Source organism: Jatropha curcas, chromosome 4 (genome assembly GCF_041381405.1).
Source record: "Jatropha curcas cultivar XTBG-Jc1 chromosome 4, XTBG_Jcur_1.0, whole genome shotgun sequence".
Classification (NCBI taxonomy): Eukaryota; Viridiplantae; Streptophyta; class Magnoliopsida; order Malpighiales; family Euphorbiaceae; genus Jatropha; species Jatropha curcas.
In genome coordinates, this window is record NC_143154.1 from 17,212,237 (window position 1) to 17,228,451 (window position 16,215).

Consider the following 16,215-nt stretch of genomic DNA (forward strand, 5'->3'; position numbering starts at 1 on the left):
CCAAATGTTAGCTTTTAATCGCTTTCTTCTTTTGTTAATAAGAATAAAACTTAATTTGTACTCTGAAGATGGAAGATATATTCAGTTTCTCCACACAAATCAATATTTTGGGTAAACTGAATATTTCTCCTATGTTCAGGGGGCAAATTAAGTTTTATTCCTTTTTAATATAACCTAGAGGTATCATTACTTCAAGTCCGGGAGACAGTTCCCCTTACTTTTTTAAAGTAATTAATACATTATATGAACATGTTATTCTCGCTATCCTAGTGGCACTAATACCTTTACTTCATGTCCAATGACCTGAGTTTGTGATGTGGCTTCATATTATAATTTTCTTATTTTTTGAAAATGCATTTTACAACCGAAAAAACCGCACGCGCAGACACGCACACATACATATATATATATATATAAGTAGCGTTGGAGAAAAACACAAAAGCTACACATTTGCTACAAGAAGAACTAAAAACACAAGGTATTTTTCTCTTTATCATTAATTTTAGGTTTATTATTTTTTTTTTAGTTTTTCTTTTTAAATTTTAGTTTAAGTTTGATTTCATTCTATTAATACACAAAAATTTACATAAATATTAAATATTTGATTAAAACACAACAACTTGAAAAAATAATATGCGATTAAATTGATCAAATTTTAAAATTACAATATAATATTTAAAATTATTAATAATTATTTTATTGTAATTTCTAATATGGAAAATTTAGGAAGCTAATATTTTGTTGTCATTTATACTATTTCTATTAAAAATTTTTGATCATATATGTAATATATATATTTGCTTACATAATTATACTATTTTTAGGTGTTCGATTATTTGAAGTCATGGAAAAATTAAAAACTATTGATTCGTTTTTGAAAAGAAAAATATTGAACAATTTGAGAATCAAGGAGATTCATCTACTTAAGAAAGAGTGGAACTTGAACCTGAAGTATCAATTCTTGATCCTTCTCATAAGGTTCAAATAGTGGAACTTGAACATGAAGTATCAATTTTTGATCGTCCTCATAAGGTTCAAAGGATGGAACTTGAACAAACTAATATTTCTTTCTTAGAGTGTGATCTTGGAAGCGTCCACCAATCTGGAAATATTCAATAAATCAACAAGATGAAATTCGTAGAGCATATCTCAAAGCTGGTCCTTATCAATATAGACTTGAAAAGCATCCAACATCAGGTTCAACAACAAATCTTCATCATTTTTATGCTACTTGGTTTGATTTGTTTCCATTTTGGCTTGAGTATTCTCCATCTAGCGATGCTGCTTTTTGCTTACCTTATTATCTATTTAGTGAGCCACGTGAACGATCTTATTCAAATAAGTTTGTTGTTGGAGGTTTCAAAAACTGAAAAAAGATTAAAGGAGTGAACTGTGCTTTTCTTCGACATGTGGGAAAACATATTGACTCTTTTCATAAGAATGTTATTAGAGCATGCAATGATTTGATGAATGTGCATCAACATATTGAAAATTTTATTGAAAAGCAAACCTCTGATCATATTGCTATTAATCGACTAAGGCTTCAAGTTTCTATTGATGTTGTTCGATGGCTTACATTTCAAGCTTGTGCATTTCAAGGACGCTATGAAAGTTTAGAATAATCGTGAATTTTTCTTGAACTTATAAAGTTTCTAGCTTCTTACAATAAAAGGTATGAATTCTTATTATACTTTTCAATTTCAAATTAGATTTTCTTTTTGAATAGATAGAATTCACATCTTTTAATACGTTATTATTTTATTTTTTAAATTGAAAAGGTTGCGACTGTTGTTCAAAATAAAGTGCCAATGAATGCCTTATATACATCACTAGATATTCAAAAAGTGATTCTTTCTATCTTTTCAAATAAAGTAAAAGAGGAGATTCATCAAGAGATAGGTGATACAAAATTTTGCATCATTGTTGATGAATCTTGTGATGAGTCCAAAAGAGAACAAATGACTCTTGTTTTAAGATTTGTAGATAAAAATGGATTCATATACGAAAGATTCTTGTTCATGTACGAGATACTATGGCTGCAACTTTAAAAGAGAGATTTTTTCTGTTCTTATTCGACATAATTTGGCTATTCATAATATTCGTGGACAAGGGTATGATGGAGTTAGCAACATAAGAGGTGAATGGAATGGCTTACAAGCTTTGATTTGTAAGGAATCCCCTTATACTTACTATATTCATTGCTTAGCCCATCGACTACAACTTGCTTTGATTTCAGCATTTCGAGATGTTGCTCCGGTTCTTCAATTCCTCTCCAATTTAATTTTTATAATCAATACTGTTACTGCATCTAGTAGAAGACATGATGAATTAATGGAGGCTCAAGCTGCAGAACTAATTGAAGGAATTGGTAATAATGAGATTGAATCAGGAAGGGGGCTTAATCAAATTGGCACTTTGAAGCGTGCAAAAGATACTCATTGGGTTTCACATTTAGAGTCCATTCTAGTTTATTAAAGATGTTCAATACGACTTGTGTAGTTCTAAGTAAAAAGGATAATGAAGGAGCTTTGTATTCTCAATGAGGAGATGCAGATTTTGCTCTAAAACAACTATAATCTTTTGATTTTATCTTCCTTTTGCATCTCATGAAAGAACTTTTGGAAATTAGTCGAATTCTTTGTCAAGCATTGCAACGCCAATCTCAGGATATTTTGACTGTTACGCATCTTGTCTCAAGTACAAAAATATTAATCAAGAATTTGAGAAATTCAGGTTGGAAAACCTTTTTTTGAAAAAGTAAAAATATTATGTGAGAAACATCAAGTTGATATCCTAGATTTTAGTGCTCGATATATTGCAAGGCGTCGTCGACCTCAAAACCAACATGATCATATTAATATTGAATATTATTATCGAGTTGATGTGTTCATTGCTGCAATTGATTATCAGTTGCAAGAATTTAATAACAGGTTGAATGATCACACGATAGAGTTAATTATTCTCAATTGTGCTTTAGAAACTAGAGATGGATTTAAGGCTTTTAACATTGATGATATTGGGAAGCTTGCACAGAAGTTCTATCCTAATGATTTCACAGAGCAAGAATTGATATATTTAAGGATAGAACTTGAATACTTTAAACTTGATGTTCCAAATCATATTAAAATGCAAAAATTAGATAGTCTTCAAGAGTTGTGTCAAGGGCTTATGACAACTAGAAAATATTTGATTTATCTTCTCATTGACAGATTGATCAGGCTTTTTCTTACTCTTCCTATATCAATAACTATAGAACGAGCATTTTCAATAATGAAGACAGTGAAAACCAAACTTTGGAACAAAATGAAAAGATAATCTCTTAAATGATTGCTTGACTGTTTACATCAAAAAAAGAAATTGCAATGAAGTTTAATGTTCATTTAATCATGGATGACTTTAGCTCTATGAAAAAACGCCGAGCAAACTTACATACAACAATAAAAAATGATGTTAAGTCAAGTAAAATGTCATATAATTTTTATGATACAGTTTTAACAAATTTTGTTTATGAAACTTTAGGTTACTTATGCGATAGTATATATAATAAACTGCATTTATGGATAAGTTCGTCGAATAAAATGATAAAAATATTTTCACCCCTACAAAAAATTTCAAGCTCCGTCAATGTTCTTACCTCTACGGAGACTAAAATCAGTTACCATTACAACTAATACCTTATTGGTTGTTTTTTTTTTTTTTTTTTTTTTTTTTGTTGGTGGTTAAGTTCTCCGGTTAAATAAGTGTTTTTCAGCAAAATTAAAGTTGAAGGGTTTAAATTCCGACAAATGAAAGTTCAAGAGCATAATGGACAAGACCTTATAAGTTGAGGGGTTACTTGTGCACTTTTTACCATATTTTATGGGTACAAATGTCAAAGCACCAAAAAATGACATACCAAAATGAAATATTATACCAAAGTTGTATTTTCAAAAGTTGGAGTTTTATTACAAGAAACAAACTTGAAGCACAACATACAAAATAGATATCCTTAAAGTGAAATGCTCAAGCCTCTCTATTATTTCTCTATTATGCTCGTAGAATTGAGAAATTATTTTGCTAATTTATTTTGTCACCTTCGACATTGCATAAGTTGAATTCTCATATTTGCCATCCCACCTGTAAATTAAACCAAGTTAAAGTCGATTTCCCTGATACCGTTAAATCAGTAAGCAATAAAAAGATTTGCAAAAGGGAGTTGTAACTAAAGCTCCAAAAACACTCTGACCTGCACTCTTCTTTTTCTGGAATTTGGAGCTCCAAATCCTCTTTGAATGGCTGAAATACCAGGTCCAGTTTTTGATCATCCACTTCATTACAAGTAGGCGGCTCCCACTAGACAGTAAATAATTTAGAAGACAGAATGAACAAAAAACTTCCAGCAGAGCAGGGCACACAGGAAAAAGAGAAAAAAGAAAACAGCCACGCAGAAAGAACGAAAGACAGAGAGTACCTTAGGAGCATTATCCTTGTCAATGGTGAGAGCCCTAATACCCTTTACGATTGCAGAGGAAATAAGTAAAAATCAATCATTTATCATGACATGTTTTGTTGGTAAACAAACATCTCTAGTTATTAGTACCTCATAGACATCTGCAGATATTGTTGTCCGGAGTATGTTCATTGTTAGTCTGAATTCTCTCCTAAGACATTCAGCCAGGGTTTGTTTCCGTCCTTCACGAATCTGGAACAGAGATGAATAGAGCCAACTTGTATGGGAAATCCAACAACATACTAACAAGAAAAACCAAACTACTAGCAATTCTAATCTTAAGTCAGAATGTGAAAAATAAAGTCATATATGATATCATAACGTTATTTGAAAAAGTTCGGCTATTGGCTTCCCTGGAAAGTCGAATTCCCCCAAAGCAATTGTATAAAAATCAATCAGACTAATTGGATGCAAATAAGAAATAATTTTTTGCTTGCCCTGGCCAAAATAAAATGTAATACAATATATATCACTTTAAAATTTCTAAGAAAAAGGCACTCCATGTCTCAAAATTTTGTTGTAAGATTATGGTGAGCCTTCGAAAGCTGAATGTGTAATAAAACATCTCACATTAGAAGTCTTGGCCTACTGCACACTTGAAATGAGACTAGATGTCAAGACCTTGCATGCTTGCAAGAGATATAAAACACAGGGTTGCCATTACTATCCATTGGTTCTAATAATGCCATAAAGCGTAATATCTGTTACTAATCAGATATAAAGTCATTACCGATCTGAGCGTGATTTTCAATCCTGTAGGGGAAGATCTTTTCAGCCCTTTCAGTATTGGTCCTATCCATCCATTTCCTTCTTTACTCGCCTCAGTTTCCTGTATGATACAATTCACATTCAATCATAGAACCAGGATTAAGAATTTCCTGGCCTATGAAATAAGCACCTTCTTGAAAGGAAAGAAACTGAAACTTACAAATGATTCGATGATATCTACCACAGTAGGCTTGGAAAAACACTCGTTAACAATTGACAGCCTAACAAGTTCAATAAACATTATCAGGTCCTAAAAAATTTAAAAAGTATTCGACTTAATGTTAAGAATCCATGTATAAACAGCTTCATATGATTGACTTGTTCATATAATTACTTGTTTAAAATACTATCTTCATCAAGCGCAACCTCTATGGAGAATTCTTCAATAGCAGATTTGACAGCTCTCTCATCACCAGAGTTCAAGCTTATCAGACGTTTCTCTAGCTCAGGCATTTTCTGATTCATGGAAAACAGCACCATACATATATTCAGAAATACATATATATTTGCAAAAGTTTATTTGAATTAAGAATATCACTCTCCAATACCAATCATATAACAGAAACATGATCAGGTTAACTGCAATATAACAAAACAAAACTGATAAAAGATGGATAACAGATGTGATAAGATATTGAACTCCTAAAAAGAAACTATTCAATCATAAAACAAAAAATCTGAAACAAAAATGATTTTGTCGCAAATAACTTTAGTGGGCTATTTCATAACACGTAGAAGCTGAACCTCTGAATCATTAACTAATGCTGTTTCATAATTAATTTATTTTCAACTAAGGATTGCATCATCAGTCACATATAGCTTAAGATAACAGAAATTCTTTGTAGATAATCGGAAATTTCAGGATTACTTCCATAATTCTTTTATTGTTTTTGCCTCTTTCTTTTTGATTAGTTGCAAATTTGCAATAAACAAATTGTGTATTGGCTAAACCAGATGAAGAAGAAGACGCTATCAATGTAAGAAACATAATTCTTTTATTGTTTTTGCCTCTTTCTTTTTGATCAGTTGCAAATTTGCAATAAACAAATTGTGTACTGGCGAAACCAGAAGAAGAAAAAGACGCTATCAATGTAAGAAATAGGCTAAGGATGAAGTTTATAAGATCCATAACATTCGTCGTCAAAACCACTAATCACCTAAAGGCATTGAGAAAACTACTAAATTTAGAAGTAATTGTAATAAATTTTAATTCCCTTTTTATTTTGATTCTTGGCCTTAAAGTTGGTGGATATTCATTTGACTTTCTAAATTGGATTTTTCCAAAAGAATAATTTTTTTGCGCACAAAACCTATATCTTATATGTTTTTAACGCTATAACTATAGGCATTGAGCAGTTCCTACCTGTATGTCCTACACCTTCTGCATCTGTATCACTAGAGCTACAGGCCCTTGAGAGTAAGCTTAAAAGTGGACAAGTGTTGGAACTCATCTTGCAGAAAACCAAATGGCTTGTGATAGGTTCAACACTCACTTACAGACCATTATTATATTTTATGTTTTTCAAATGTGTGAATCATACACAGCCCCTCAAGATGGCTGCCAAGAAGTTGGTTATTCAATATATTTCTACTAAGAATCAATTGGCAAATTCAATTTCAAAGTATCAGAGGCAACCTTTGCATGATGACATTTCCTACTTCAATCAAGGGGATGACAGCTATGTTTTGGGAATACTTCACTATATTATAATTTTATCTTAGATAGAGTTCTATTATTGTAAGTTGATTATGTACAGCCTATATAGGCTTTTATATTACTTCGATTAACATCAAGGTCATTCATATAACCTCATTTCCAAGGCAGGGTAGTTGAGAGGGAGGAAAATCATGAATCAAAATTTAACTCACCTCAGAAGGGACGAAGTGGGTTGCAAGTCTGGTGGCGACTAACTCTTTGCCATTCAGCCTTGCTCCAGTTAAAGCTAGGAATTCCCCTGCATACAATTGCATATTATATCAATGATGGAAAAGCAATGTTGTTCTTATTACCAATTTACCTCTTTCTAATTAACAAAATTTGAATAATTTTCTGAAGGCAATATATATAGAGCATTTCAAATGACAAGAAAATAGAGTGTGTATGTCTGGGGCATATCTAAAGAATGCCAATCTTCTTTAACTAGGTGCACGCTCACCTAAATGTTCAGGGAGGCGGGAAAGGATGTATGAAAAACTACAATCAGTGTGGAATCCAATACTTGCTTCTGGAGTTGCAAAAATCTGTGGATTCATAACAGACACCAGAAAGATTGGTATTCCAATTAGAATGCAAATCCAAACCTTTACAAACTTCATTTTTATCAGAAATATCGAAACAAACAAGGACCTAATACCCACAGTTTTCTCTGTGACAACTGAAAACTTCATTGGGACCATCAAAGATGCACCACCTCCCATTGAGATTCCATGGACAAGAGCAACCTATCAATCATATTTCAAATCATAACTATGTGGCCATCTCAATGATGATTGGAAAAAAAAAAATATAGTATACTTGGCATAGGAATCACGGTATCTGACGTGAGTGAAAAAGGGTGCCCTTGATTCATGAGAATCCTTGCTACACAAAGGGTGTCTATTTCATGTAAACTTTCTTTGGTTTTCTGTTGAAAGGCCATTTACATGAGTTTGAAAATAGTACCTGGGTTTTCTTATACGTGTGGATGTGATAACAAAGCCAGTACATTCTATAGACCACTTCAAGGCAAGAATCATCTGCCAAAAGAAAATCAGTGATAAATCTTGGTACATATAGGGAATATATCATCTCATACATATAAGAAAATAAATAATCTCTTCTAGCGCATGATCTATGTGCAGTATGTGCATATTGTAAAGAAACAATCCTTGATTAATTCAAATGTCAAAAAAAAAAAAAAAAAAGAAATCCTTGATGTAGACATCACAGGGAAATAAAAACTAATAGTTTATTTCCAAACAGAGTAATTACTTGATGTCCTGCCATCATAAAACATTTTTAGATCCCCACCAGCAGAAAATGATCTTCCAGCACCCTGAACAAGATGTAAGATCATTATAAATTTTCAACATCGGAACAATCTATTAGAACATAGGGAAAGAGTCTCCAGAGGGCTGCACCAAAAGCAGCTGTAAGTTGCCTCCAATAGTTAAGACCATCCATGGTGAACACCAAACCATCATTATCTTTTTTTTTTTTTTTTTTAATAACCTCTATTGTTTCTTTTAAACAAAAATAAAAAATAAAAAAAATAATTGGACTGAATCATTAAGAAAATTAATGAATGGCATGCAACTTTTCCTACGATGAACCCAAATCATCATTATCTTTTTCAATAATCTTTTGCACTTTTTCCTTTGTGGCATGCAACCCATTAGGTTTAACTACAATATAAAAAAAAAGGATAGTTGTCAAATCAACACTTACAATCCTAATTTTTTGAATTGAGAATCAAGAACTGAACCATAAGATTCAGTAAAAATTCTCAAAATCACTTAAAAAGCAATATCTATATATCTACATAAAACAAATAAAACGTATTAACTTTGGATCCTTTTTCTTAGTTTAGAATAGCTGAGTAACGAACCCTTCTAACCTCCAAATGAAAGTGCTTTATAGTTTAAAATAGCTTGACAATAAACTCAACTAAGCACTACATATTTTTTAAAGATTTAAGAATAAATATTGTCAGGATGTTTTTTAAATAGAAGAAATTTAAAAGACTATCATCCATGTAAGGATTAAAAATCAAAGTACTCTATAAACTATTAATATAATTTTGAAACTACTGAATAAAAATCAAAGTGCTCTCTAACACTTCAATAACATATAAAATAAAAAAAATTGTTTTACCTCCTGGGTCCTTAGGACCAATAAGGAAAGAATCAGTATTCGTTTACCTCGTTAATTTGATTAAGATTTGATTCATGTATATTTCCATTTCAGACTACAAAATTAAAGTTTGAGATTTGAAGAAATAAAACTAGCCTTGATTAAAATAAGCTCAGCATTTTCATCTTTCTCCCATTTCTCAAGAAAATCCGCCAACAGAGAAACCTGAAAGAAATATTGGGCTTCAGAAACATCTAATAATTAGATGCGTGAGGTTCGTCCAAACATAGAACATACCACTTTGGATGAAATAACATTCAGTTGACGTGGACGGTTCAATGTGATGAGCCTCACATGGCTTATTTCTTCTCCAAGAACAACCTGACAGAAGAAGGATAAAAAGAAAACGGAGTACCAACATGTAACTAACTGCTTGTTTGGTGTAAAATGGCTGTGATTCACGAGCTTTGGAGAATAAATAAAAACTCAATTGAAATTTAAATTCTACGAAAATTGGCTGTGATTAGGCAAATGCCACCAAAATTGATAAAATTTGCAAACCAACGACTAACGTAAAATTATGTCATTGGAAAGAATTCTGAAAACAATTCGAAAAACAGAGACACAAATACCTGCTCCTCAGGATTTACAACTTGTTGAGCCATTTAAGCAATTTCCAGGCAATAAAACAGCAACCAAGAAGCTGAAAGAGTAATCAATATCAAGTAGAAAGAAAAGCAGAAAGAACGAGTTAAACAACACAAGTTACCAGATCAGAGTAAGTATGTGCCGTATGGGTATTTGCTGATTTTTATGGAGTAGTTCAGTTGGTAATCTTTTATTTATGTTTTCGCTTTTTTGAGAAAAAGAAAGAGGAAGGTTGATGAGAAGTTAGAGCAACGGAACTACCACGTAGTATTCTCTCACTCTTGGAAAATACTTTCTATAACCAGAGACCTTCAATTTCTTATGTATCCAATTAATACTTAATTATTTATTTAAAAAGATGTTTTTTTTTTGTCCGCTTCTTACCTAACCTTAAAATACGGTTTTTATTTGGTAATCCTTTGCCTGTTTCGCCTACCGCGTGCCCAACAAGCACTTGAGAAGAGCTTTTAGCTTTGGGAACGGTTGTTGAGTCACCGAACTCGCCACTTAATTAATTATGAATGGGATCACTCCATTCCATTTTTTTGGTGTATGAACTTTTCGTTTTATTTTTTTCGTTTTTTTCTTTATTTTAGTATATTAACAGAAAAACTTTATAATATAATGAATAAATTAATAAATTTTGCATATATGTATAAATCGGAAATTCCGCTGAGACAACATGGCCTATGCATCCATTTGGATTTTGATTAGTAGGTGCCAAATAAGACGTTCCCATGTGGACTTTACTAACTAAAGACCCAATCGATTCGACACCCAAAAACAAATTCAAACGAACGCCTTTCACAGAAAGCTCTCAAAATGAAACCTGTTTATCAGAAACTACTAGTTTACTAATACCTACTCAACTGCCAAGAATAATATTTAACCAAATTCCTATAGAACTAAAGACAAAATGAGCGCAAAAGAATTATTAATTCACTAGAATAATCAGTAAAAAACAAATCTCTTTTCTCTAAAAGCCAAAAAAAAGCAAGTGCCCCTTAACCAGCCAACCAGAAAAAAACCAGTATTATGTTGAAATTCATTGCCTGGAAATCTGCAAATCTCAAACAATGTCAATAAAAACAAAACAAAGTTTCTTTTTCACATCATCCACCACTAGACTGCATTGAGTCTTAGACACCAACCTGTATGGCCTCCTACTCGCCTCGTAAAGATGAACGAGCTTAGGCGAATCAGCTATATACAAAGATTTGAAACCAAAATCGTCAAAAACAGTCTCATCTGTAGTGCTTTGAATTGAAGGATGAGAACACAGAGGTTCCGTTAAAAGGAGAGAGGAATTTGAGGGAGTAATATGGAGACGAGAGGAGAAGAGGTGATTCCAAATGTCTCATTGGAGGTCAGGGTTTATTAGGTACCCACGTTAATTGGACGGCGGAGAGTGGCGAAGGTTAGGTCTTCGGTGCTGCAGCGATTGTAGGAGATGGGTGAAGGGCATTTCATTTGAATTTGTTTTTGGGAGTCTGAATCGATTGGGTTACTGATTCGGAGTGTGAGGCGTTGAGTATTAGATAAGTTTTAGTTAGTAATTTCGCGTCTTTTGTTAGTAAAATCCACGTGGCAATCAACGCCGGTCCTATTTGGCGCCTACTAATCAAAACCCAAATGGATACGTGGACCCATATTGTCCCACCGAGATTTTCGGCTATATATTTGTGTAAAATTTAGTAAATTATCAAAAAATTAATAGTTTATTCATCGAATTATAAATTTTTTCTATTGATACGCCAAAATAGAAAAAAATATAAAATTCATACTAAAATTACAATTATTGGTGTGAAAGATTTATTCACACCCGGTGTATAGAATCACATATATATTAAATTAATTATAAATACTATTTTTATTTAAATAAAAATATTTTTTCTTATCATCTTGGAAAAAAAAAGATAAAACAGTAACTTTTATTTTAAAAATTTTTTTGATTGTCTTATCTCATACACCAAGTTTAAATAAGAAATTCACAAGAATTATGACCTGTTATATTATATATAATGATGATATTAGTTATTATTCATATTTAAATTTAATATTATTACTAGTTGTTATGTGTAAATTTTATCATAATACTAAATATTAAAATTATAGAACAGTTATTTATAATTATTATAATAGTCATTTCAATATATAAGTATTTTTTTTTTATAATATATGTCATATATAAGTCTAGAATACCTATTTATTATTATTTTCTCAACTATATATATATTATTATTATTTAATAGATCTTTATACTTATTCTATAAGGATTTACGAGTAAACTATTATTATTATTATTATTATTATTATTATTATTATTTAAGGATTTTTATACTTATTGTATAAGGATTTACAAACTCCTATAAAAACAATTCCTACTACAAATTAAAATCTAGGTTACTAACTTTTATTTTTAATAGAAGAATTAATATAAATTTTATTTTGTGAACTTTTTGTTTGTTTATTTATCTATAATTTTTTTTATTTTGTAATTTTGAAAAGTTTCGTGGAAGAAACATATGTTGAGCTTTGAATTCTAGCAGTGATTATATTAGTTACGAATTTTCCAAGCAACATGCTTTTTTGGCACTATTAAACGACTTGACAATAAAAACTTTGTTTCTGATTTTATGAACTCAGTTAGAAACATTAATATTTAAAAAGTAAAAAATATTTAAATTAGAAAATATTTGAATTCAGTTAGGATTCAAGCTGTTTGAAAAAATTTAATATTAAAAAAATAAAATACCTTAGTTCAATTAAGAAAAAAGAACATATTTAATAATTTATCATCGTAATAATATAAGACTAACATTTGAATTCATTTACAAATCCTAACATTTTTGTAAAGAAAATGTGAAACTCAATTAAGAATATTTAAATTCAATTAGAAATCTTAGTATTAAAAATGACAATTTAATATATTTAATTAATTAAAAATATTAATAATTAATTAATTTTAATAAAAAATTATATATAAAAATTTAAGCAAAGAATGTATTTAACAAGTATAAACAACGTGTAACACACTTTAAAAAATATATATATAGTATCTTTCATAAAATAAATTTCAGAAGTGGCTTAGATTGTCCTAATTATATAATGAAGGTCATGAGTTCAATTCCATGGCAATAATTAATAATTATGTTCATTGGTCCAATGCGGGTCCACCGTATAAAAAGAGAAATCAATAGACCCCTCCTTTTTAAAAAAAAATTTAAAATAAATATAAGTATATTTGTTTGGATATCTATAAATTTCAATTTATTTATGTTTTTAACCTTTTTTTTTTTAGAAATTATATATTAACCCAGATAAAAATATTTCTAGATCCGCCATGGTGGTAACAAAGGTTATTTACTTAGATTTTGACGAGGTTTTGATCCCAATGCCATGTTTCAGACAATCGAACTTAAGACCTGCAATCTGTCCCTTCCCCTACATCCTTCAACCATGTGTCCCCCTTAATTAACAAAAATTCCCTTTCTAACTGTAAATATGTCCAACTTTTGTTTTATTAATTAAAACAATTTAAAAACAAATAGGAATAAGAAAGAAGACTGATAGACTGACATCAGATAGCAAAAACTTTTATCCTTACAAACAATGATTTTTCTTTTTCAGATACAACTTACCAAAATGAATATTGGGTATGAACAAAGGAAGCAAGCAATTAATTGTCATTTGTCATGATGGAAGGCTATGCAAGGATTTCAGCTGCCTGCTTATAAGCTTGCTGCTATTGAGAGCTATTTGAAGTTGCAGATCATCAGACCACCACTGCTCTAACCCATGAGCCTCAAGAAATTTCTGCTTTCCCTTAGACATTACAAACAGCTTCGCTGCAACCTTTCCATTTGATGTATTTGTACAATTCACGTTCTCCTCATTAGCTTCTTCATCTACAATTCTATCTGCTTCAGTGTAATGGCAACAGATATAGTCACTATTATTCACATATAAATGGGGTACCCATTTTTTCAATCCTATTGAGGTTTTATCCCTGAAATATGGCACCCAATTCCTCAAGCCAACAGCAGAAGTTTTGTCATCATCAACGTCATTAGTGGCCTGTGATCCACTGGTCTTTAAAGGAACCATAGATTTAATCATGTTCCAAGCTTTTTCCCCAATATTCCTTAAGCTCATAGCTATAGAAATTGAGGGAGGATTAAATAAATGAGTCTCCACATATATCCCTTCTTTAGCTAATGCTTTTCCAACTTGGAGAGCAAAGCCAGCTCCCAAGGAATGACCTGCAATGCAGACATTGCTGCTTCCATAGCTTTCTGCAACTGATTTTATCGAGTCAAGTGCTACTTTGAATCTGACAGAACCCTTCAAGCTTTCCCATGCTAGAAAACGGAGATCGTCTTCAATGTCCCTTCGGATTGTTGGACTTTTGAGAAGTGTTCCTCGGAGTGCTAAAACAGCTTTAGGTGCACCGCTAGGCCTAATAAGTATCATATCAGCCAATGCTGCAGATCGGTCCCATTCTAATACTGCACCGAAAATAGACCCATCTCTTTCATCAGTTAATACTTGGGTTACCTTGTACTTGAATTGTATCCACCACTTTGAAGCAAGCCCATTCTCTTGTGTTCTATTTTCTTGTCTGTCAAGCTCCAGCAAGTAGACTGCTTGAATGAAGCAGGCAATTACTGTTCTCTTGTAGTTCTCATCCTTCCTGCAAGATTGAATAAATCAGATAATTGTGGATTTACAGAGGAATTACTTCCCAAAAAGAATCAACAGCTACTAATTAACATAACAACAACACAACCAGAAAGACCTAATAGTTATTCATAGGAGACTTGGTGTTGGCCATTGATATACCCAGATCTATAGCTTCGGATTATATGTTTCAGACCATAATTAAGAACAAAACAATAATAGATAATACTGACAATTGCAATATTCAATCAAGCAAAATCAAAATCCAATTATTTCTCTACTTAATGAATTGTGTTGCTATTTTCAAATATAACTAGTACAGAAAAAAATTAGTTGAACAAACACGCAGATTTTACTTTAATTGCTCAGATCTCATAAACCCATTTACCAAAAAGGCAAAAACCCACTAGTCTTTCCTTAAAAAGTTATCAATTAATAGCAAATTGGTAAGTTAATAAGTGATAAACTTATAACCCTAAAAGGGAAAGCAGAGATCTAGTATTTACATATATGAAGAGAGAAACTAACCAACTGGAATTGATAAGGTCTCTCCAATTGGGAGAAGCTACATTTCGAGGCCCAGACACATGAAATGCATAAGGGTGCGATTCCTCCTCCGACGCCACCATCTCCTCCGCCCCATGTGTTTCGTGATTTTCCATTTTGCTACGTTCTCTTGTGTTCTTCTTCATTAGTAAGTTGGCTTCTTTCCTTAATAGTGCAGAGAAAGGGAGTCTTTCTCCTTGACTTTCCGAAATCATTGGCTCTCTCCAGTATTCAATCTTAAAAGAGACTCCCAACGGTCATATTTTCAAGTTGCCGCCTTTATAGCGATTTTTTTTTTCTTTTTTTATGTCGAGGTTGCTGCACTGGACTGCCAGCATAGTAATTATCTATCGGGTACCAACAATGTTTTCTAAACCCAACCAGATATCCAGCTGATATCGTTATGGGTCGTGGTTGGAACTCGATTCAACCAGAATTTTGATTTTTAAACATGATTTTTTGACTTTTAATTTGTAATTAACAATAATTAAGTAAAATTTATCAAATATCAAAACAATATGTTGGTTCACCGTTTTATACCATGATTTAGCCATGGCCACGGTTCCGGTTCCAGATTTTCTGGAACCGGAACCGAACCGAAAAGGTCCGCGGTCCGGTTCCGGTTCCGGTTTGGAACCGTCCGGTTCCGGTTACAAAACCGACGGTTCCGATCGGTTTTCCGGCGAATCGCATAATTTTAAATTTTAAATTTTGAATACCGGTTTAAAAAAAAACTATTTGGACATAAAAAATTAAAAAATACACCTAAAAAATTAAAAAAATACTTCAATTAAATTTATTTTTTTAAAGACTTGAACATAATTATTTTTTTTAAAAAAAAATTTCAACTGAATTTATTTTTTGTTTAAAAAAGTTTGAACATAATTTTTTTTTAAAAAAAAGGGGGGCTTGCCATTATATGATAATAAGATATAATTTGAAAAATTGAATAAAAAAAAATTAGAGAGAATAATAACTTAATAAGAGAGATTGTAGAGTAGAGAAGAATAAATGAATAATATAGAGTAGAGTGTAGTATATTGTAGAGAGAGTAAGTAGAGAGTGTAATATATTGTAGAGAGTAAGTAGAGAGAGTTGAGATTTTTTTGTAATGAATTTGTAAATAAAATGAGGTATTTATAATAAATCCAAAAATTCAAATTTTCAAAAATACCCTTGAAACTAGCCGTTATGTAGCCGTTTATGGCTGTTGGGAGGGGTAATTAAGAGATTTCACAACAAAATTAAAAAA

General features: G+C 31.5%; 2 protein-coding genes and 1 pseudogene across 5 annotated transcripts; 1 reads left to right on the forward strand and 2 right to left on the reverse strand.

Moving 5' to 3' along the window:
- Positions 1 to 1,466: 1,466 nt before the first annotated feature.
- LOC149496906 (uncharacterized) lies at positions 1,467 to 2,504 on the forward strand (annotated as a pseudogene).
- Positions 2,505 to 3,887: 1,383 nt separating this feature from the next.
- On the reverse strand, positions 3,888 to 11,252 carry LOC105646862 (ATP-dependent caseinolytic (Clp) protease/crotonase family protein). Of its 4 annotated transcripts, none has more exons than XM_012232797.4 (16): positions 10,889 to 11,252; positions 9,722 to 9,792; positions 9,387 to 9,470; positions 9,246 to 9,314; positions 8,229 to 8,292; positions 7,920 to 7,993; positions 7,616 to 7,699; positions 7,414 to 7,498; positions 7,127 to 7,212; positions 5,592 to 5,713; positions 5,418 to 5,478; positions 5,220 to 5,318; positions 4,580 to 4,681; positions 4,451 to 4,492; positions 4,226 to 4,332; positions 3,888 to 4,116 (listed from the first exon to the last, which is right to left on the reverse strand). In XM_012232797.4, exons 2-16 carry the CDS (start codon positions 9,752 to 9,754, stop codon positions 4,062 to 4,064), a joined length of 1,167 nt encoding a protein of 388 aa, XP_012088187.1. In that variant the 5' UTR covers positions 9,755 to 9,792; positions 10,889 to 11,252; the 3' UTR covers positions 3,888 to 4,061. The 4 variants fall into 4 exon arrangements, with proteins under 4 accessions (XP_012088187.1, XP_012088186.1, XP_037492176.1 ...); XM_012232796.4 differs by lacking the exon at positions 10,889 to 11,252 and adding an exon at positions 9,859 to 10,049; XM_037636248.2 differs by lacking the exon at positions 9,722 to 9,792 and having other exon boundaries at positions 10,889 to 11,251.
- A 2,039-nt stretch (positions 11,253 to 13,291) lies between these two features.
- LOC105646863 (alpha/beta-Hydrolases superfamily protein) lies at positions 13,292 to 15,287 on the reverse strand. The gene is made up of 2 exons (XM_012232799.4): positions 14,946 to 15,287; positions 13,292 to 14,430 (listed from the first exon to the last, which is right to left on the reverse strand). The coding sequence occupies exons 1-2, from the start codon at positions 15,176 to 15,178 to the stop codon at positions 13,431 to 13,433; spliced, it is 1,233 nt and encodes a 410-aa protein (XP_012088189.1). The 5' UTR covers positions 15,179 to 15,287; the 3' UTR covers positions 13,292 to 13,430.
- Positions 15,288 to 16,215: the final 928 nt, after the last annotated feature.